General features: G+C 46.5%; 1 protein-coding gene across 6 annotated transcripts in view; it reads left to right on the top strand.

Annotated features, from left to right (window-relative positions):
* NRP2 (neuropilin 2) overlaps positions 1–22,134 on the top strand; it is a 140,302-nt gene that overhangs the window by 100,053 nt on the left and 18,115 nt on the right. For 3 of the 6 annotated variants that reach the window (XM_039494120.1, XM_039494126.1, XM_039494125.1), the window contains 3 exons: positions 2,464–2,726; positions 4,443–4,539; positions 8,284–8,325. In XM_039494120.1, the coding sequence (XP_039350054.1) occupies positions 2,464–2,726; positions 4,443–4,539; positions 8,284–8,325 (402 nt within the window). Of the gene's footprint in view, positions 1–2,463; positions 2,727–4,442; positions 4,540–8,283; positions 8,326–17,798; positions 20,376–22,134 lie in introns of those variants that run through there. The other 3 variants (XM_039494123.1, XM_039494122.1, XM_039494121.1) reach the window with 3 other exon arrangements.

Genomic DNA, 22,134 nt, shown 5'->3' with positions numbered 1-22,134 from the left:
GTCTAGACGTACACTTAGTCGGTGGTATCTGTGTCAGAGTGAAGGAAAGGAGAAAAGGGCTGTCACATGGTATGCTAATGACACATACCAGCTATAGAGTACATAAAGTACAGTTCCATTCTATGCATCTGATTAAGTGGGTTTTAGCGCATGAAAGCTTATGCTCAAAATACATTTGTTAGTCTCTAAGGTGCCACAAGTACTCCTGTTCTTTTTGCAGTAATATCAGCAGTAACTTTCCTTCTAAATTCAATGTATTTCAGAATTCCAGGGCTTCCACATACTGTATTGCAGGAGTAGCGCATAGAGTGGACCACATGGTTCTTTTGTGGAATTTATTTTAATGCCATGGGTTAGATAAAGATATTGAGTAGTCTAGATCAACCCAGACAAGTGCCATGCCAAAGGCCTTTTGCTGCTACATGCATTTCCGAGTCCAGTTACATCTGTGGACTTCACCTGTGTGATCAGATGTGGTTGGCCTTTATAAGTACTGCTATCTGTTCCTCCTCCCTAGATATTGTTATATGGTTATAGTCCGAAAAGTGACTTGTGTGTTTTAAAAAAGCATCACTGCACTCAACACACCTGCTCCTGGTGTTTAATACTGTCTGAGTCATATTTGCTTATTTTTCTTACAAAAACAAGTTTGATCTCTTATTTGCACTTCAGGGCCAATCCAGCTACAGCATGGAAAAACTGAGAGCTGGGTTTATTCTGCCTCACGTATCATCAACAAAATTGTCAGCTAGGTTTTGATTGCAAAGTACTTACCACTGGTGATGAAAAGAGTCACAAAGAACACAGCTTGATAAGCTTGATATCCAGATAGTAAGATGCGTTTGCAATGCTGGCGGTTAGAAAAATCAACTTCAGCTTGTAAGCTAAGCAAATTTCAGGCAGAATAAATATGAAACCCCTCACAATGTCATTATTATAGAGTCATTTTTTCTGACTATAACTGCACTGAAACTTGTCCTAATTACATCAATCTTTGGCTTATGCTTTCCAGTGTCATTATTGGTATCCTACCACATTATGGCTGCTGGCGAAAAAGACATCTCCCTTACTGCTCAGGCTTTTTATTTATACAGTGGGTATTTCTCTTTCAAACACGAAACTCCACAGAAGTACTGAGTGTATGCTTGATACAGCACCGGTTTTCTAACTCCCAGTAATATCTCTTGATTTATCTGGATTGTTTGCACTGTAGCCCTTGGCAGGGCTAGTTTTGTCTCAGTCCCTGTAAAATCCTGATCTTTTCACAGAATTCTTTTCTCTAGAATTTTTCTGTCACTATTGGTTGTCACTTCACAGACCTACGTCTCAGGCTTCCCAAGAGCAGGAACAAAGTTTTCAGTTTGTTATTCCAGTCTCTCTGTCCCAACAGCTACCACCCTGTGTATCTCCCCTCCATGAAATGGTGCTGAATGAATGTGCAGCAGTGTTTTTGTTTGTTTTTAAAATGAGAGACACCTCAGATTTGCCGTAAATATTGCCCATGGTATTTTGTTGGGATCCATGTTGTGAATCCTCTGAGACTATGTTCTGAGCTAGTTCATGCTGGACGGACAGCAAGAATGGACACACTCATTCTTTCTGCCCATTTTTTGATTTGGCACCAGTAGAAATTTAAGCCCAGTATTCATGTTCCAAATAAAAAGGAAATCCCAGTTTGGGAATATGTTTGAACCTGAATATGAAGCTCACCTGGCTTTGTACAGCAAAAGACTTGCTAAACAATTGTGTGTGAGTTTCAATCACTATATGATACTCAAAAAGGCTGCCCCTGCATGTCCACAGTGTAGGTTCTAAGCAGGGGCGGCTCTATGTTTTTTGCCACCCCAAGTATGGCAGGCAGGCGGCTTTCGGCGGAGCGCCTGCGGGAGGTCCACTGGTCCCGCCGCCGAAGCTACCGCCCTCATGGCGACTGGCACGTCGCCCCCCGCGGCTTGCTGCCCCAGTCACACGCTTGCTGTGCTGGTGCCTGGAGCCACCCCTGGTTCTAAGGACCAGCATACTCCATGAAGCAACATATGAGTTGATGTCCTTTAGAAGAACCAAGAGATGAAGCAGCACACAAAGAATATATTGTGGGCTCCATTTCCAAACCTGAATACCTAAGTTAGAGCACCCAACTTTGCCCCTGGGTACTCAAATCAACATGGACACCCAAAGACCCATTTAGGGCTCTTGTTCCCATTTGAGCATCCAGCTATAGATCCCAGTGCCCTAACTTAACTACCTGGGTTTGAAAATTGGTCCAATTAGCAGGTGGAAATGTAATCAACCCTCTGGGACAACGTTGGGTTCCTATGGGAGAATTTCTCCTTTGGATGAGAACTATGAGGTGCCATCAGCTGTGCTTGCTGTCCTCCCCAGCTGAGAACTGGAAGGTGTAACATTCATGACAAATGCTAACAAGTGATCTGATCAGGTTTTACTGCTTTTCTCCTTGAACAGAGAGTAAAAGCTACGTGCGGCTGCAGAGCAGTGGAAGAAGAGAGGACCAGCGTGCTCGGCTCGTCAGCCCCATGTTCTACTTGCCCAGGAGTGCTGTCTGCATGGTGTTCCAGTACCAAGCATCTGGTGGGAGCGGGATAATGCTGCAGGTGTGGCGGGAAGCGAGCCAGGAGAAAAAGCTGTTGTGGATCATCTCGGAAGACCAAGGGGATGAGTGGAAAGAGGGACGGATCATTCTGCCAAGCTACGATATGGACTATCAAGTAAGATGATAAAGGGCCATTTGTTCTCAGCTTCCAGTGGCTTTTAGTGATAGTTATGTCAATATTTCAAAGGGCTGTGCCCATTCATCATTAGGGAACGTTGTTGAGTGGAGCTGTTTTCATTGTATTTCTTATGTTGCTATAGTAACTAAATAACACTCTATTTGTTATTCAGAATGTGCCTGTCCTTATACGCAGACTTAGGGCTTTGTTCATCCTCTTGCCTTTTATATTCCTGAAATCTCCCCTTTTACAAATATTTTCCTCCCTTTCCTTTTAGATGATGATCAGGTAATCTGACAAGAGACAGAAAGCCCTAAGGAGCAAACACACACAAATCCTGCCAGCAGAAAGGTGGGGAGGTGGGAGGGAGGGAGCCCACTTTGAAAAAGAGAATGAAAAAAAAGCAAACACCAGGTTCCTGACCTTGGCTCCACGTCTGTGGGTTGGGGATGGGGGAGGGTGAAATCAGGTCTGTGTGCACCTTGAGACCAGAAGCCATTCAAGGCAAGCAGACTTAATGGCCTGATCCTGCCTCCATTGTGTCAGTGGGAAGAGGAGCGGGCCCAGATAGATACAACCCATGTGCCCAGTCCTGCAAAACCTCTCCAAAACTGCCAGCACCCCATTGTGAAGTTAATGAAAGGGTTTGCAGAACAGTGTATCAATCTCTTCTCCAGCCAAGGAGCAGCTACGGTTGGCTGGTAAGACAAGCCAAAGCTCAGCCAGCTAGCCAGAGAACACATGCTGCCTATTCTTACTTCTTATTGAGTCACTGTGCTCAGCATTGTCCAAAACAGAAGGGAAAACATCGTCCCCGCGCCGTGGAATTTAGGGTCTGACCCTGCAGTCTCGACTCCTGCAAAACTCCCAGTTGAGATCCGGGGGGTGGGGAGGGGGAGTTTGCTTGTGGGAGGACTGCAGGATTGGGCTTCAAGTTATCAGTGGAAAGGAAGCAATGGCTACAAACATGAAGCAAAGGTCTTTGCACCGGTGTCCCTGGAGATGCATTGCTGGTTTGTGTGCGTTCATTTGGCTTTTTAATAAAATGCCAATGCACGCAATGTGCTTCCAGATAGGGTACCTGGCATTTAGATAGTACTTTGCATGTTAAAAATGATGTACAGCTACTAACTAACTAACTGAATATTACTTAAATAATGCAGGTATTTTCACTCAGCATTTTTCACAGCTTACTATTATCACTTTAAACTTACTCCAGGTATTAAACCTCTTTTTTTATCATGTCCCGTGTCCAGTATTAACTCAATCAGCTAGCTCCTCAGCTCGTATAAATCTATGTTGCTCCATTGACTTCACTGGAACGATGCTGATTCAGTCCTGCTGAGCCCATGATAACAATGAAACCCCAAGTCAATTGCCCTGTTTTGTAGTCCCTGAAAAATAAGTTTTATTCAAACAAACTGCGAGTTGGGAATCCAGCTGTCAACTGATGGGCCAAAGGATGAACTCCCTGAATTTTCACTCAGTCCCTACTCAGACAGAACTCTCACTGCCAATGGAAGTTTTGCCAGAGTGAGGACTGGTAAAACCGGGTAAGGATGCCATCATTTGGCCCCTTGCCATTAGCTTCTCAGGTGTGACTGAAAAGTGGGGAGCACATTTTCGGCTCTTTCTCGCAGGGGAACAAGGACTGCTTGCGCTGCCTGGGAGTGGAAGCCTAACGGTGACATTTCTGTTCTGATTTGCTTGTAGATTGTGTTCGATGGTGTTATACGCAAAGGACATTCGGGAGAAATTGCCATCGATGACATCCGGATTGGCTCCGATATCTCCCTAGAGAATTGTATGGGTACGTAAACATCTGTCTCGCAGACTTATAGATATTTAGGGCCAGAATGGATCTTTATGACATCTCGTCTGACCTCCAGCATAACACAGCTCATGGAATTACACCCGGTGATTCTGGTATGCACAAAATGAGACAAAGAATCACTGTTGCATGCAGCAAAAGTAGTCCATGTTCATGTCAGAGTCAGCTACTCTTTGCCTCTGAAGGATATCAGGGAAAATAAGTCCCTAGGGAACATAGGTACTGGTGTCAAAGGCATCAAGGGGAATATATATGTCTACAGAGGAGGGCTGAAACAATAGGTGGGGTTATTAAGGAATACTCTGTAGAAAAAGGACATACACAAAATTTAAAAGGAAAGTGCTAGACACAGGAAACCAGCTGCCAGTCAGCATTACATGCTTGGAGGGACTGATGGGTTCAATAGGAGCCTTTTCTAATGAGAAATAAATAGCAGAGGGGTTTTATAGCAGTGTTAACACAATAATGAAAGAGAAGCTTGTGCTAGAATTCATCATTTCCCAGTTCAGGGCAAAAGTCAGGTAGACAGGTTCATTAAACATGAAAGCTACATAAGCTTTAAAAACGTTTATTAGAGGTTTACCACTGGAATGGTAATTCAACTGTTCATCCGTCTAGCCTACCCATCCCTCTATTGTATTTAGTTAATGGCAGTCCCCAGATAATGAACATGGGATAGAATCTGCCAAGATGTTCATTCCCATTGATTTCAATGTCCTGGCAGGGTCTGGCCCTAGAGGAGTGGTGGGTGGAGTTGGACTATGTAAAATATCTAATTAGTGGGGTCTGTGTTGGCAGACGTCCATGGAAGTGGGCCTCCCATTCTGTACAGCGGCAGGAGAAGTGCTTGGCTGTTGGCCACACCCAACCGGACTGAAATCAGAGTCTTTCCATTGGAGCTGGCCGTGGCCCAAGGTGTACTTAAAAAGGTTCACATCAGCAAGATGTCTCTGCACAGGTTGCCAGGGGCCTCCTAAATTCAGCAAGATAGGGCACTAGGACAAGCGGGAAAATGAACCACACATAACAGTTGTTAGTCACATTGCTTAATGCACCGCTGGAAGGCTCAGATACTGCGGTGATGAGAGCAGTACAAGAGCCAGAATAGAATAGAATAGAATAGAATAGAATAGAATAGAATAGAGGTCAACTTCTTGTCCTGGAGTGGTTCTGAGCTCCGTGGGTCCAAGTTTCTTTGAAGCTTTGAACTCTACTGACCGCTTGCCCTCGTGCCAAAAGAGCTAATGTTGCATGTGAAAAATTCTGTGCTGGCATTTGACAAACATGGTATGGCGTCCATAGCATAAGAAAGAAATGTGAATGATGAATATTGCTAATAACTTTTCTTTTCTAGCTTTTTTAAAATACTCAAACTTGCCTGATTAGCCAATGTTTTGTTTTTATCTACATGTAAGAAAAGCTTTAAGCGTTAAAACAAAGCCCTTTGTAAGTCATAAAGGTCCAAAAAATGTTAGACACTAGCTCTAAAAATTGCTTCAAACTGCTACAAAGATTTACTTGTATCTTTTCAGGAACTTAAATCTGGACCTATGAACCTAATAGTAAATGGTGATATTTTAGTTTTGATTATGCCTGACAAAGGGATTTTTAAATGGTTTTAACTGAAAAATGTAACGCTATTTCAGCTGTAAGGTCACTTCTGAAGCCAACACAGTAATATGAAACAATATGCGCATACCACATTCCCTCTTTGTCAGCACCATAAAAATAACTGACAAGGGTAACAGGCTACTGTTTTCAAAATGTAATCTGGGAAGTAATCTGATTCCTTTTCAGCCTGAAAAGAACTCTAACTCTCAATAATTTTTTCCTTTCGAAAACCTGTCACTCGTGTTCTGAACTTGAGCGATGATTTCACAGTGCTCCATACAGGCACAGCCTGGTTCTATGACTCACAGGCGTAATGCAGAAGTAATCTAAAAATACTCAGAAGTCTATTACTTTTGAGAGCAAGTAATCACTAATAAGCACTGATTGTTGCTTTTCAGATCCAGTAATTTGTAACAGATCACTCCTTCAAAGTAACTGCAAAAATCACACTCCTTTGTTTATCGAAACTGTAAGACAGAGGGATGCATGGCTAGCCAGAAGTGACGTGGCCTGTGAAAATTGAAACTAGAGATGGGCTGGAACCCAGACCCCAGATCCAAACACCGCCCACCTTTCAGGGTGTTTTGGAATCTGAACACTGATTCAAATTGGGATTTGGTAGCAGGCTCCTATTTCTATGATGAGTGAATCCCTGAATTCAAACACTTCTGAATTTGGGGCATATTGTACCCTGAAGTCTGGATCTAAATCCAATTTTTTAGCTCACGCTAATCTCAGACTGCCTTTGGTGGCATGTGGCCCATCGGTAACTGCCAGTAGCAAAAATTCCCAATGGCTGGAGACGGGACACTAGATGAGAGGGCTCTGAGTTACTACAAGGAATTCTTTCCCAGGTGTCTGCCTGGTGGGTCTTGCCCACATGCTCGGGGTCTAACTGATGGCCATATTTGGGGTTGGGAAGGAATTTTCCTCCAGGTCAGATTGGCAGAGACCCTGGGGGTTTTTTTTGCCTTCCTCTGCACAGGAGCACCGACAGCCTTTTGGCACCCTAGGCGGTGGAAGGTCCCGCCTCCAAAATGGCACCCCTGACAGAGGCCGCGGAAGGTCCCGCCCCCAAAATAGCGACGACGACCGCAGTGGCCGACTATCCGGCCACCGCAGTCGCCGCCCCCCAAATGTCAGCGCCCTAGGCGACCACCTAGGTCGCCTAATGGGTTGTGCCGGCACTGCCTCTGCAGCATGAGGCACAAGTCATTTGCAGGTTTAAACTAGTGTAAATGGTGAATTCTCTGTAACTTGAAGTCTTTAAACCATGATTTGAGGACTTCAGTAACTCAGCCAGAGGTGAGGGGTCGATTTCAGGAGTGAGTGGGTGAGGTTCTGTGGCCTGCAATGTGCAGGAGGTGAGACTAGATGATCATGATGGTCCCTTCTGGCCTTAAAGTCTATAAGTCTATGAAAGAGGGGCCTCTTCAGTATTGTGAAATCCACACCCCTGCTTCCATTGAGGGGCTCCTGTGAATGATCGCAGTGTTTGCTAGATAGAGTTACCACCTTTTAAATGCAAAAGAAAACCTAGCCCCCCTGGCCTGCCAAGACAAGCCTACCACAGCCCGGACAACAAGGTAACTCCACAATACCCCCTTCAACAGCCACTTACAGTATCTAGAGAGGTAATGATTGATAACTTCATTGATAACAAATGGGCATTTGTTTTATCAGCACATTTTGCAAGCCCATCTTTGTGGTCTGTTTCATTTAGCCCATTGTCACTGAATGTGCAGTTTCTGATTCAAACTTTTTTTTTCTCGGGCGTGTAGTAGGATCACTTGCACCATTGCCAGGGTAGAGGGTGTTGCTGCAGGTGGTGAGTGTCTCCTCACATGGCCAGGAGAACGCAGCAGAGGAGGAGGAGGATGCTGGTGTATGATTTTGGGCCCCACCCAGGAATTTATATACAGTTGGTGGGTTGCCTTAGTAAAAAGTTTGGGAACCACTGGATTAGGGCTCCCCATTTAGTCACAGGGGTCACAGATGCTGATGTCGGGCCTGAGGAGATGTCACTGATAAGTCACTAGGGACGCATCCAATGTGATCTTCTGTTTTAAACATTCTCCTTTCTAAAATCAGAATATTATTTTCCATTTGCAGAACCCATCACAGCTTTCCCAGGTGAGAACTTCTACATTCCAGGTAAAATGGCACTTATTTGAGTAATTTCTCTGATGGCATGATTTCATTTTTGGTTTTTATTGTTTTAATCAGTGTGTGTGCATATGAAAATAACGTGCGCTGTTACGAGACAGGAGAAACTGTAAATGTGTAATATGCCTTCCCATCAGCAGAGGGCACTAGCCTATGCACTCTTCATGGAGAGGAGGGGAGAGGATAGCAGAGCAGGCTTTGCTACCTCATGTCTAATTAAAGTTCGGAAACCCATTATCAAGACAAATAAGACCGGACAAAGTGCTCTGCTTTGCAATGCCCAGTGAGGCGCAATAAAGCTTAAATGTAGGACCCAGGAGCAAAGAGTAACCACCAACAGATTTAACCAAAAAAAATTGGTAGTGAATTAAGAGTAAAAGGGGTGGCAATGATTTATTTTATCATGAAGATGAATGCTTTCCAGCGTACAGATGCCAAAGCTATTAGTGAGGTACAGTGGCAGCAGGCCTGCTTGCAAGAAGAGGGAAATTAGGCAGTAGAATTGGAAGAACAACTGCCACCAGGAGTTTGGAAGTTGACATTCAATAAAAGGGAAACAAGGTGAAATGGTGCATTTAATAGCGTAATGCTAGTCTAAAGAATAGCAAATGGGATTCTTCTCTTTGATAAAACCTACAGAGTAAAACAAAAGGAAGAGGAATTCAGAGATAGTGCCTGCTCATTAAACATGTTTCTGGTTCAGCAGGGATGCTGTTTTCTACACTGAAAAAAATGTGATCTGTCCTCTTTTGGGGAAGATTTTTCATCTTTTTTTCAGTGTCTCAGGCTCACTACCTCTCCAGGAGTGAATGTGTATGTTGTCAAACTCCAAAAAAAGAAAAGCAGGAATCCTTAGTTTTAAAAGGCATTCTGCCTATTTAAAAATGGCCCCTTTATTTTCAGCTGGTTATAATATCCTTCCTGACCATCTCTCCTAAACTGTTGCATGGAACTGTTAAAAGGTGTTGGGTTTCACCCCAGAAGTAACTGCTTTTCAGTGACTGGTGAAGCTGTTCCTTTGTCAATAGTTTGCAAAGTGCTTTGGGATCCATGGCTCCGGATTAAAATGATCCAAAGCACTGGCATTGCCAGAGAATCTCCCATTGACTTCAGTGGGGTTTGGACCAGCCTATAAGTTATTAGCATTAGAAGAGGCACCCTCAGAGTTAACAGTGAGCTAATATTATAGTTATGGTGATATTCTTAATGTAAGCGTTCTAGGTATTTGGCTTGTTTATATATCCTTCCACTGAGACCCACAGCCTTGGTGAGAAGCTGGTACAGTATTCTAGCCCAATGATCTAAAGCCTTGTAACCATTACACAGACCATTCCTGTATGCTGCTATATAATGTACTTTCTTTTCCTAAAGGCACTAACCAGCCTGTGTTCTTGGGCTCTATCCTATTACAAGCTTCCTTTGAGACTGTGTCATATTGGCATAGCGTCTCGGCCGGGCTCTCTGTACCCTTTGTGGAGAACCTCTGCAGAGCATTCAGAGAGAGACTGGGACATGAACTAAAAATAATGAGCGAAATCAGTGGCAAAACTTCCATTGACTTCAACAGTGCTGTGATTTTACCCAACAGACTCAACCCCCCAGCCCACGTGCAGGCAAAAGTAGAAGGGCGGCACTGGCTGGAGACCCTCATCCACGAACACCCTTCCCAGTAGCTGAAACTGAGGGAGGAGGTTATCACCAGCTAAATACCTCCCAGGGCCTGGCTGGTGAGGGGGAAAGGAGGGGCAGATGGGCCAGGCCGGCAGTAGGAGGGAGTGGGAGCAAGAGCTTTCTGTGGGGCAGGGAGGAGAGTAGCGGTTTTCTGGTTGATTGTTGTGTCCCAGAAGTCACGGAAATACCAGCAGTTCTCCCCTTCCTCCACCCTGTGTTCACATGCACTGATTTGTTCACTGTGACTTAACAGTAAATCCCAGTGTTTGGTTTCTAGATGGGGAAAGTGATTGAGGAAGGCTGAGTCTCAGGCTAAAGCAGAGGTTTAATAATCTGAAGGCTGCCAAGAAAGTCCTATTGCTACGACTGTTATTACACCATACATGTGCTCTGGCCCACCATCTCCTTTATTGCTGAGGTACTGCGACAGGTCCCATCATGCACTGCTCCATCTCAATGCAGAGAATGGACACACTGATCAAGATGGAGTGTTACATGGTAGGACCTGTGGTCGCCGCGGCTCTCACCTCTATTTCAAGGAGGAGGATGGCTGGAATCAGCCTGTCCTTGTGCTAATTAGGTGCATCCCTTTGGCTCCTGGCAGGACAAAGTTCATGTTCCCCTAGATTAATGTCCTTTTAATATCCAGCAAAACTGCTTGCTCCAAGGGCAGATTAAAAAACCCAGACAGTTGAACTATAACGCAGTGTGGGTACATGGGCCGTGGTAAGTCTAACGAACATCTCAGCAAGTGGGTCAGGCTTTGATAAGACCAGTCAAGTGTGCATAAACTATGACCCCATTTGAGATATGGAATATTTGACCCTGACAAAAAAGGCATTACAAGATCCAGTGTCTGGAAGCTGAATGAAGCTAGACAAATTCAGGAGCAAGTTTTTAACCATTACCACAACATGGTAGATTCTCCATAACCTGATGGTGGTAGATTCTCCATCATTAAAAATTGATGTCTGTCTAGCTTTATGTCAACCAGCAGGTATGGGCTTGATGCTGGAGTCATTTGGTTGAAATACTATGGCCTGTGTTAGACAGGAGGTCAGACTAGATAGTCATAATGTCCCTTTCTGGCCTTGGAATCTATGAAAAACACCGCCATGTTAATAGTCCATATTGGCATATTTTTCAGTGATTTCTAAGAGGACCGTGTATCTGTGACATGGTTGTGGCACAGGGCCACAGACTTAGGGGTTCTAGACATTTTATTTTCTACTTTTGTCCTTTATGATTTTTGTTCTTACCTAACTAAATCTTTGGTTTTAATGTTAAAGCCTGAAATTGCTGTGTGGCTGGGAGGGTGGGGTGGTAGTGTGTAGGCAGCACAAGGGTGAACGTCAGCACACGTAGCACACACACAAAATGTCCCAGAGCCTGTGGTCTGAATCAGACTTACAATGATATGCTTCCCAAGTCATGCATAAAACAAAGTGCACACAAATCTGACAGAAACAGAAAGGTGCTTCTTTTTTTTTTTTTTTAGAACTAGGGCTCTAATGAATGAAAGAAAGGAGAGAGTGTGGGATGTGTGGGAGAACGTAAGGGAGACCAGAAAAGTGATGTAGTTAAGAGGATGGTTTTTTTTCATCTTAGCAGAGCACTTTTCTATATATAAAATAAACTTCCAGAAAACAAAGAGCCAGTAAAACAGAGCTGATAACATCGGTGTACTGTATGCATGTACTGAATGACTGGCAGCTATTTATAGCAGTCGGCAGCATAAGGAAGAACTACATTTAATGCTACAAGTTGGTTTTGTTAATGCTTGAAGACAAATGAGTGGGATTCCTTAACTAGTTGAGTTGCTAAATTGACTTTCCAAACCTCTGGTATCTCCTCAGCCTACCTTGGGCCAGTGTGATGTAGTAATTAAAGCAAGAGACCTGGTGCTAGATCCTTGGGACCGGGCTGGAGTAGAGCAGAGGTGGCTTTTAGCCATCTTTATGCCCTCCCAATTCTGAGCTGGCTGTGGACTGGCTCAGTTTCTGGAGCAAGTTAGAGTAGCGTAAGGGTTGCTCTAGATTGCACTGAGCCTTAGCCTCGAAGGAGCTAGGTATCTTTGGAGTCCAACGGTGCTCTAGTCCCACTCTCCTCCCCTTCCCCCCCAGCCATGCCAGCTGCATCAGTGGGGCTGGGAAGGAGTGGTATAGAGTTGACTGCACAGGCCCTATACCACCCAGGCTCCCCCTCTACTCGGGGGAATAAGAGCTAACCAGTTTTGTGGCTGCTGGGGTCAGGACTTCGAGTTTCTCTTCACATTTCTGGCCCCACCTAATGTACAGCCCTGGGCGTTAACCTCTCTATGCCTCAGTGTGCTTCTCAAATAAATGCATCGGATAATGAATCCATGTCTGGTAGTCAGGGCCCCCTGGACTCCATGGCACGGGGAGACCAAATTCTGCAGCCACAGCCCCTAAAATCCACTGTGACATTAACTGATCACCCTTTTGTTCCCCTCTCCTCAATCCCCACACGTGCACTGGCCCAGACACAAAGATGCTCACGGATGTGAAATTCATGAACAATAGTTTCCAAGGATGGGTTCTTTCTCTGTACTCTCCCAAGAGGTTTAGCACCCACAGTGTTCTTCGGCAGCCAGGCTCAGCACCTCCTTTCCCCCTCATGCATGCCAGGGAAGGGGGAGCTTATACCTCTCTTCAGCAGCTCATTACCCTGGCTCCCAAGGTCCTAGCGGCTGTAGTGTTTGTTCTCCAGGCCGCCTAGCTTGCCAGCCTACACTTCTGGCTCCCCTTTGCCTGGCTGTAAGCTCTGGCTTCCCAACCCCCTGCTGCTCAGTTGCATGGTACGGTGCAGAACATGAATTCCAATAAATGCCCTCTTGTGGAGAAATCTGGAGAGCAAGAGGCAGGTTCCAGAAGGGTGGGGAGACAGACTCAAAATCAGGCACTTGGCTGCAACAAAATGACAAATTCTCCAGCAAAACTGCTGAACTTCAGGGGATCTTAGGAAAATGTCAAATTCCACAGATACGGAATTGCAGAGTCCACTGGGCCCTGACTGAGGTGAATGGTTCAGTTCACACCTATCAACACGATTGTTTCAGACTCTCTGCAGACTCAGGCAGACATCGCTGTCTTGGTTTACACTGTTCACATTTTAAGATTATGTCTGCAAGCATAAAGGGACAAAACTTTTTTTGAATCAATGTTGAGATTCTGGGCATGATTTCTGAGGCCAGGAGCAAATTCGGTGGCAAATTCCATGATGTACCTGGTGTCGTAGCTCAGAGTAGCTGTGTGAGGCAAAGTTAATTGTTTGTGAAGCTCTCGTCAATGGAAAGTGTTATGTAAGCACATCATATTGTTATCCAGGCTACCTACTACTGGCCTTTGCACCCAGAATTGAGCCTTCAGTGTTTGAGATGCAGCTGCTGTATTGCCCCATCTAGCTGTCAGATTAAGAGTAGGTGTTTCTGAGGGTACGTCTTCACTACCGGCCGTATCGGCCGGTAGCAATCGATTTCTCGAGGATCGATATATCGCGTCTCATCTAGACGCGCTATATCGATCCCCGAATGCGCTCCTGTTGACTCCGGAACTCCACCAACGCGAACGGTGGTAGCGGAGTCGACAGGGGGAGCCGCGGATGTCGATCTCGCGCCGTGAGGACGGTAGGTAACTCGATCTAAAATACTTCGACTTCAGCTACGCTATTCACGTAGCTGAAGTTGCGTATCTTAGATCGATTCCCCATGGTGATTAGAGATATGTACATTTGTTAGGACTCAACTAAGTGGATTTGCTTTTGGAAACAGTGACTGGTTATCTCTGAGACTCGCTGGTATATTATGCACCCTCACAGAGGTCTGGCAAAGCCCCTGTCATTTAAAATTAAATAACTGCCCAGGTCCATTTGGCAAAGGGAAGGCAAGTTTCTTTCACACACTTCTGCATCCTTCACCTAAAGAAAGCGCAATCCTTGATTTTAAAGAGAAGAAAGCAGCAAGCCTTTGGGAATGGAGAAGAGACGACTACTCTCTTTTCCAGCCAGGGCATGAATTTAAGGTATTTGGGGCCAGATCCTCAGCTGCTGTGAACAGGCCTCACTCCTCCCATTTCGATAGTGCTATGCTGGTATACACCAGCTGAGAATCTGGGCCTTGACGTGCTGGTTAGCACCAAACAGCCATAATTAAAACGTCTGTAGGTTTCCATTCCTGTGCTGCCTGGGCGGCAAGCAGAGATCTAGTGGAGATATTTGCATCATTTGTCATTTTGCAGGACAGTTTGTACTTTTACACCCTCCCCAAAGAGATCAGCAGTTTATTACTTGGGTATTGTTTTATGACCACATTGTAAACTCTCTTCTCAGTGCACCAGCCAGTTTGAAATAAGGCAGTTTTTCTACAAGAACATTAAATAAACATTCTCATTTGGAATTTTTTTTCCTGTCGGCACTTGTGTGCACTTCCTTTCAGCTCAGTGTAGTCAGTAATCTCCTTTTACCCATCCCCTCACACTTTGCACGCTGCCTATCAACAACAGCACACTGCCATTGGATAGCCACATGTGCCCACATGGGGCGCAGAACTGTGCTAGCTCAGGGTTTCTCAAACAGGGGTCGCCGCTTGTGTAGGGAAAGCCCCTGGCGGGGCGGACCGGGCCGGTGTGTTTACCTGCCCTATCGGCAGGTCTAGCCGATCGCGGCTCCCACTGGCCACAGATCACTGCTCCGGGCCAATGGAAGCTGCTGGAAGCGGCGCGGGCCGAGGGACTTACTGGCCGCCGCATTCTGCGGCCAGTGGGAGCCGCGATCGGCTGGTCCTGGAGGCAGGGCAGGTAAACACACTGGCCCGACCCGCCAGGGCTTTCCCTACACATGCGGCGACCCCTGTTTGAGAAACCCTGTGCTAGCTGCAGCTGTGTGCAGAGCATCTGTGCCCCGACCTTTGCGTGATAGAAATAACCCAATGTGGGTCTATTTAAAGAAAAAAAACTGGGGGGGGTGATTTTAGGACCCCCCTCCAAATATTTGATAGGGAGCAAACCAGGCTCCCTCGTGGTAGCACTATGGGGCAGAGCAAGGAGCCCCTGCAGTGGCGTGAGGTGACAACAGCGCCCAGGGCCCCTTACAGCCAGATATGTGGGGAGGAGGGGGTAGATTGGCCAACCCCATCCAAGAGTCTTGTAGAGTCAAGACTGGCACCACCACCACCTCTCACCCCTCAGGAACTGGCGCAGGGAGAGTGGACGGGAGGATGATAGTCAAATGGGGTTTATTATTTAGCATGTGTATTATTGTAGCGCCTCGTCGTGTTGTGCTTTTCTTTCCTTGTCTTTTATGGCCCCCCCACTACCATAGCATCTGAGCACATCACAATCTGTGAGGTATTTCTCCTCACCTGGGAGCTGGGCAGTGCTGTTGTCCCTATTGTACACAGGGCCGTCCTTACCCATGTGCAATGTATGCAGCTGCGTAGGGCACCAGGAAATTTGGGGCACCGGTAAGTAGAGCGACCCGGCCCCAGCCTGCTCTGGTCCCCTGGCTCCCAGCCGCACCACCGGCGAGTGCTGGGGGGCGGTTCCCCCTCCCCCCAAGGCTGGGAGCCAGGGGAGCAGAGAAAGGCTGGGGCCGGGTCACGCCACTTCCCGCAGGAAGTAGCCAGCCCCCCGTCCCCCCTGTCCCCGTGGAGGCCCGGGGCAGGGCCCCACACAGCCCCCTGCAGAGGCCTGGGGCCAGCCCCCACCCCGCAGAGGCCTGGGGCCCCACTCAGCCCCTTTGGGGAGGGGGCTGCATAGGGCACCAAAATAGCTAGGGACGTCCCTGATTGTACAGATGGGGAACTGAGGCACAGAGCAGCTCAATGACTTGCCCAGTCACATGGGTCAGACATTCTTGGCACGTCTGCTTATGCCCAGAATAGGCGCCGCCCAGGCAGCCACGCTACAGGCTTCTCCCATGCGGCCCTGCCCATGTCCCTCCACTCTGTTCTGGAGGGACTGCCTCTGGGGGAGGGTGAAAGGAGAGTTCATCCTTCTGTTACCACCCAGTAAATGGCCTCTCTGCTGAGACACAGGCCAATTAGTGATGGTTGTGACTGTGTGTGTATCAGGGGAGGAACGTACACTTCTTCTGAGAAAGGAGACACTTTCTTGCCTGGAATTACAAACTTGTGGGTCGTTTCCAATCTCCTGTGCCAAAGAAGCAAGATGTACCCTCTCAGTCTTTACCAAGCACTATGGATATAGTTTTGATCCCTGTTTTTCACTCCCATCACTTTTTGTGACTAAGAAGCAACTGATCTCCTATGTAGGCTACAGCAGAACAAAACTCTGCAGACCTACCACATAGATCACCACCTCCGTCTCGTAGGACACCTGGGGGAGGCAGGTGGGGGAATGAGAAACCTGGGGGAGGTGGGTTATGGGAAACATCCTTGCTGTGTGCATAGCAGGACTCATCCTTCACTATTTCATTTTCCCCTTGGAATCTTCTGCGCATGCACTGAAAACAGACAGAGAGTTGGTTGCCAAGCAGCAGTTATTATCAGTGAGCTGAATAATAAGTTGACACCAAATCACAGAAGCCCACAAACTATCCACTTTAAGACGCTCCTGGCAACTCCGTCTGTGTGGGAAGAGTCTCTCTATTGCAGAAATGATAGCAAAATGAGAGGAGCGTCAGGCTGCCTCCAGAGAAATACTAAAATGTCTTTGTTCAGCAACAGAACAAGTGATCTGGAAAGTTTCCTCAGAGACTCTCGCCCATGGACCAGCCAATCAATAAATTCCAAAAGTGCATCCCCAGTTAGATAGGACTTGTCTCCAAAAGCAACATTTGAGCAGTCTGAGTAATAGTTGTGTGAGCATTAGTGCCGCCCTGCTTTAGTGAGATAGGTGGGTTTTAGCCTAAACATACCACTTAGCATCTTCTGAGTCTGTTGGAGGACGTATGTGCGCGTGGGCTGGCAATAAAACAGCATTCGTATGTATGCCGTATTATCCGGACATGACCTTTAAAACAAATAGCTTGGCCACAAAGCGATACATGCCTCCCCCCACCTTCCTTTTTTGTGTGAGAGATGTGCTGGCTCAAAAAGGGTTAAACATGGAGGAACAGGGAGCGCCCCGGACACTTAACCAAGCCTGAATTCAGTGACACAGGTGGCTGGCGGTAGTTTAGTTTTCAGCAGCGTGGATTGTGCATCCCTGGCTTGCTAAACGTTTGAAGATCGTGGGCTTGATGCGGGAATTGCTGGGTGACAGTCCACAGCCTGTGCTATGCAGGAAGTCAAACTGGACAATCGTCATGGTCCCATCTCTGTATAGCTGTCTAGGGCACCCTGGGCGAGAGATCTTTTTCACTGTTTTTTCCTTTAAGAATGAAGAATATTTCTTCCTCTGATTTCTTTCCCAGCATTCTATTGTGACTTCCTTATTGCTTTGCTATGAAACTCTACCTCCAGTTAAAACAGTGACGTTTTGTCATTGCCTGCCACAACAGTCATGTGGAGACAAGACAAAGCTGATTCGGGGAAGCCCCCCCTCCAAAAAAAAACCCCAAACTGGATTTTGTTCATATCAAAAATGCTGGAATTTGTATTTAAATCCAGGTTGGCTAATTAATAAGCTGCTTTAATATGTCTGCTCATCAAACACCCAAATTGTGTTTCTCCCAAAGAGGAAGTTTTGTATCTGGAGCTGGGTCACATAACCTCACTTAATGCTGCGCTGTACTCTTGAAAGCATGTGTGTTTCTTTTTATTAGTCTGCATGCATCCCACCTAGCAACACTCTTCTATGTCTCTCCACCAGGGGGCACCCTTCTGCCAGGGAGCGAGCCCACAGTGGACACGGTGTCAGTGCAGCCCATCCCAGCCTACTGGTATTACGTTATGGCCGCCGGAGGTGCTGTTCTGGTGCTGGTCTCCGTCGCGCTGGCCCTTGTGCTCCACTACCACCGGTTCCGCTATGCGGCCAAGAAGAGTGATCACGCCATCACCTACAAAACCTCCCATTATACCAACGGGGCCCCTTTGGCAGTGGAGCCCACCTTAACAATAAAACTAGAGCAAGACCACAGCTCGCGCTGCTGAGAGCCGAACAGGAGCAAGAACAAAACAAACAAAAACAAAAATTCAGACTTCAAATACGTTGCCTCGATTTTTGCACTTTTCTCCTCACCTAGCGTCTGTGTGAACTCTAGAAATCTCTGTCCCTGTCCCCTACCTTCCCAGCCCTTCCTGTTCTTTTACAACCTCTAAACTAATGCTGCAGCTTGGATCGCCAGGCGAGAGATCCCGCCCGTGTCACTTTGCAAGGGAACGCTCCTCTGTATTATTTTCAAAGACTGATTCTCCCAATAGGCAACCTGCAAGGAAACTTGATGGCAAGTCGAGAAGCTGGTGTGCGTGCGTGCGTGTCTATATAAATCTATGTATGTACGTGTGCATGGGAGTGTGTGAGGCAGACTGACTGAATGTATATTTAAAAGAGGCCCCTTTTTAACTTGCTTGTATTGCTTCTGCTTACACAGGGAATGCGTTAGCCCCTGTGGAAGGCCTGGGATACCATTTGCGATAAAGATATTGATTTGTTTACTTGGGGAAGAAAACAATGCTTTTTTGTTGCCTTATCTAGCTTTGGCTGGGTTTATATTTCATATCGGAATGTCAGCGGGTGCATAAGGAAAAGAACAGGCCATGCTGGACAGTCCAAAAGACCCCCTTGGATGGTGGGAAGAATCCAGAGAGGTTCATAGCCATTCAGAATTAAGACCTGTCTTATTTCTTCAGCCAGCATGATAACTCAGCCATTGTTTGGTAGCGGAAACCACCTCTCACCCCACCCCTGTCCAGAAGTGAATCTATTTCAAGTTGCCTTATAACAGAGAAGCTCATAAAGAATGTTTAGTTTATATCTGTTAATCCCAGCCTTGGAGTAATGTGTAGACTTAAAGCAGATCTAAGGTGGACGTTAAATACTGTAGTTTCTTGAATCTGAGGTTTATTTATTTTTTAAGGAACCTCACTCCGGATGCTGATGTTTTTATGTTGATCTTTTTGCAGGGGAAGTGGGAATCCTCTTCCTTGTCATTTTACTAGAAATTTACAAAAGATTAGTCTAATTTACCTTCTGTTTTCTCTGCCCAAGTTCGTAGCTGCTGGATCATAAAATGGCTAATTGACTTTCTAGAATGTCAATTAGTTTTGCATTTGCTAATGTTCTGCTTCTTAGACCATTAGTAACATCTAGCAAACAAAGCACTAGCAGGCAGACCTGGTGAAATCCAGATATTGTTGCATCTCTAACTAAGGAGAAATAATGGAAACCAAGATAAGCCTCCATCTATTGATTGGCTCTGAAGCAATGCAGTGAAAATGTCTTATATAAATTACCAAGTGATGACACCCAAAGGTGGTTTGAATCATTAAGTCTGATCTATTTGTGCAGAATGCGCTTCCATGGAACAAAGTTCAGGCTTTTTCGTGTTCAGTTGCGGCAAGTGATCAGATTCCCCCCATTAAGACCTCCAGCCACCCTGTCTGCCCCCTGCCCCCAGAAAAAAAGATAACAGTTCTGCTAACTGTTTGCAGTCTTGCTCATTCTGTCAGATCAGGAAAGTGTGTCCTACACATGCAGGCTTGGCACGTATCACGACAGAGACCAAGGCTGCTTGAGTCTTAGCCAATCCCCAGTGGCGCACGTCCATGGGGATGTCACTCTCTTGTTCTCTCCTTCCCAGCCTTAGTCAGCAGCATGCTTCAGTGCATGCGGCAGTTTACTCTGCCGATTTCGGAGATGCCTGCTTAGCTGGTAACATCACACAGCGCTGCTTTGGTAGGGAGATAGTTTTTAAAGTGCACAACGTCTAAAACTGATTCTCCGCATTGAGCACATGTGGTGGTGGATGCATCTAGAAAGAGAGAGATGTGCAGAGTAAACGCACATCTGGGATTGCAAGCCTGGGGCCCAGGGGACTAAGTGCCTTCAACTCCCATTGAAGTCAGGAGGCACTCAGGGGCATCCGTCACCTCTCAGGATGCGTTCAATACCACGTGAGCCCTAGGAGAGCTTCTTCCAGCATGGAAGGCATTTATTAGTGAGCCTCTTCATTATGTAGCACTGGCAGGATCGAACATATCACTTCTGCTCTGAAATTCCCAATGCTAAGTTATCAAAGATAATAATGGACATAAAATATTGAAAGACTGTTGCAGCGTTTTCAGATCAAACCTACAGTTTCAATAGGGTAGGGAAGCTCTAGTCATATTTCCGAAGTTGGTACGACATCCCTGTGTAAAATTCTCCTCTCGGCTACAGCAAGGCAAGCCTGCTGACGTTTGGGAGGGGGCTTTGGTGTACGTGAAAGGAGGATTTGAGGGCCAATCTTAAAAATAAAAATCACCAAAGACGACGACAACAAAAATCACTTAAAAGATTTTTACTCCCAATTTTCCCCCTCCTAGAACTGTGACATCCCCAGCATCGCGCAGTTGCCTGTGTGTGAAAATATCTTGTGGAAATTTGAAACTCTTTAAAGATGTATTGTGTGGAATGTAATAAAAGGATGATATTTTTATACAAACATCTGGGGAGGGTTTCTTTGTTTGTTTATGAGAACGACATTGGGCAAACTGACGTTTCATTGCACGTTCCCTTCAGAGTTGTAGGGCTCTTTCCTTTAGTAACTCAAAGCTTGATTATGCTTCCGTTCAAGTCACTAACAAAAAAACCTCATGGCCAGATCCCCAGCTGGTGTACATGAAATCAGTGTAGGTGTGCCAAGATTATAATCAGCTGAGAATCTGACGCCCCCCTATGCTCAGGATCAGGTCCTTAACAGTGGCTGTTAGACTCTCTTGTACCATTCCGAGTTAGGAGTTTGGGGCAGCCGAGCCAACAGATGATTGTTTGGGGATTTTGCTAAAGTTACTTAAGTGCTAAATTGCTACATGTGATTATATGGAATTTCTTGGGATGGTCAGCCTGGGACCTATAATTTCATAGTGCCCCGGGGAAGCTGGCTAGCTCAGCTAAATTGTGCACTTCGCCCCTACACGAGATACACACAATATACCGTTAAAAAAATTGCTACTTTTTTAAAAAAACCTTTCTGCTCCTCTGAATGTCAGCTGCACAGAAAAGTGGCCGCGGTTTGCTCACCATTGCCAGAAGTTTGGCACGTGGACTGCAGGGCCGCCCAGAGGGGGGGCAATTTTCCCCAGGCCCCCCCGCCGCCGAATTACCGCCGAAGCGGGGGGCCCCCCGCCGCCGAAGACCCCGGGCCCCCGGAATCCTCTGGGCGGCCCTGGTGGACTGGCTCAGTGTTTAGAATTAAATGGGCAAGGCCCTTGCTGGGGTCTGTGGGCACCACTCCAGTAACACCAGTTGAATTGCGCCGCTTTACATCAGCCGAGGACCTCGGTTCCCCCCTCCATTTTGTGCTCAAAAGCACCGAAAGAGGCCAGTGGCTACTCTGGCTTGCTAAAAATAGCAAGATAGCCGGCGTAGCAGGCTGATGGCTCAGGAGAGCCGCCCCAGTACAAAAGAAGAGGCGCTCAGCAGCCCTTGGGTTTAGGGTACATCTATGCTGCAGCTGGGAGGCAGAATTTCCAGCTCAGGTAGCCGGAGATACGCTCACGCTAGCAGCTAAAAAACAGCGGCGTGACCACGGCAGTTTGGGCTAGCTCCCCAAGCCCAGAGACCCTCGGTACGTATGTGGGTGACTAGCCTGAGCCGCTGCAGCCACCCTTCCGTTCATAGCGCTCTAGCTCCAGCTGAGCTGAGGCGTGTCTGTCGACCCTCGTTGGGAAGCAGGGGCCCAGCTGCACTGTGGAAAGCCCTAGGATTAATACAGGTGCCTCTGGTGTAGTATTTCTCCTTTTCCTGGCCTTTATGTTGGCCTGTGCATCTTACGCTGTCTCAGAAGAGCCAGCAGCTAGGCCTCTGATTTTAAATCTGTTTTGAAGCCAGTTCTATTTTTTTTCTTAAGAGAACATTTATGTATCTATTTATTTTTCTTCGGCATTAAGCTTTAGTCTCTCATTCTTATAGCTTTGCAATGGCACTTCCTGGATTTACTTGGCTTTTAGGCCACAATCAAAGAATTCAGAGTTCAAATTTTGTCCTCTTGCCGTGGCTGTACAAA

This window comes from Mauremys reevesii, linkage group 11, assembly GCF_016161935.1.
Source record: "Mauremys reevesii isolate NIE-2019 linkage group 11, ASM1616193v1, whole genome shotgun sequence".
Lineage (NCBI taxonomy): Eukaryota > Metazoa > Chordata > Testudines > Geoemydidae > Mauremys > Mauremys reevesii.
Note: the sequence above shows the minus strand (reverse complement) of the source record. Positions and strands in the feature narration are given on the sequence as shown.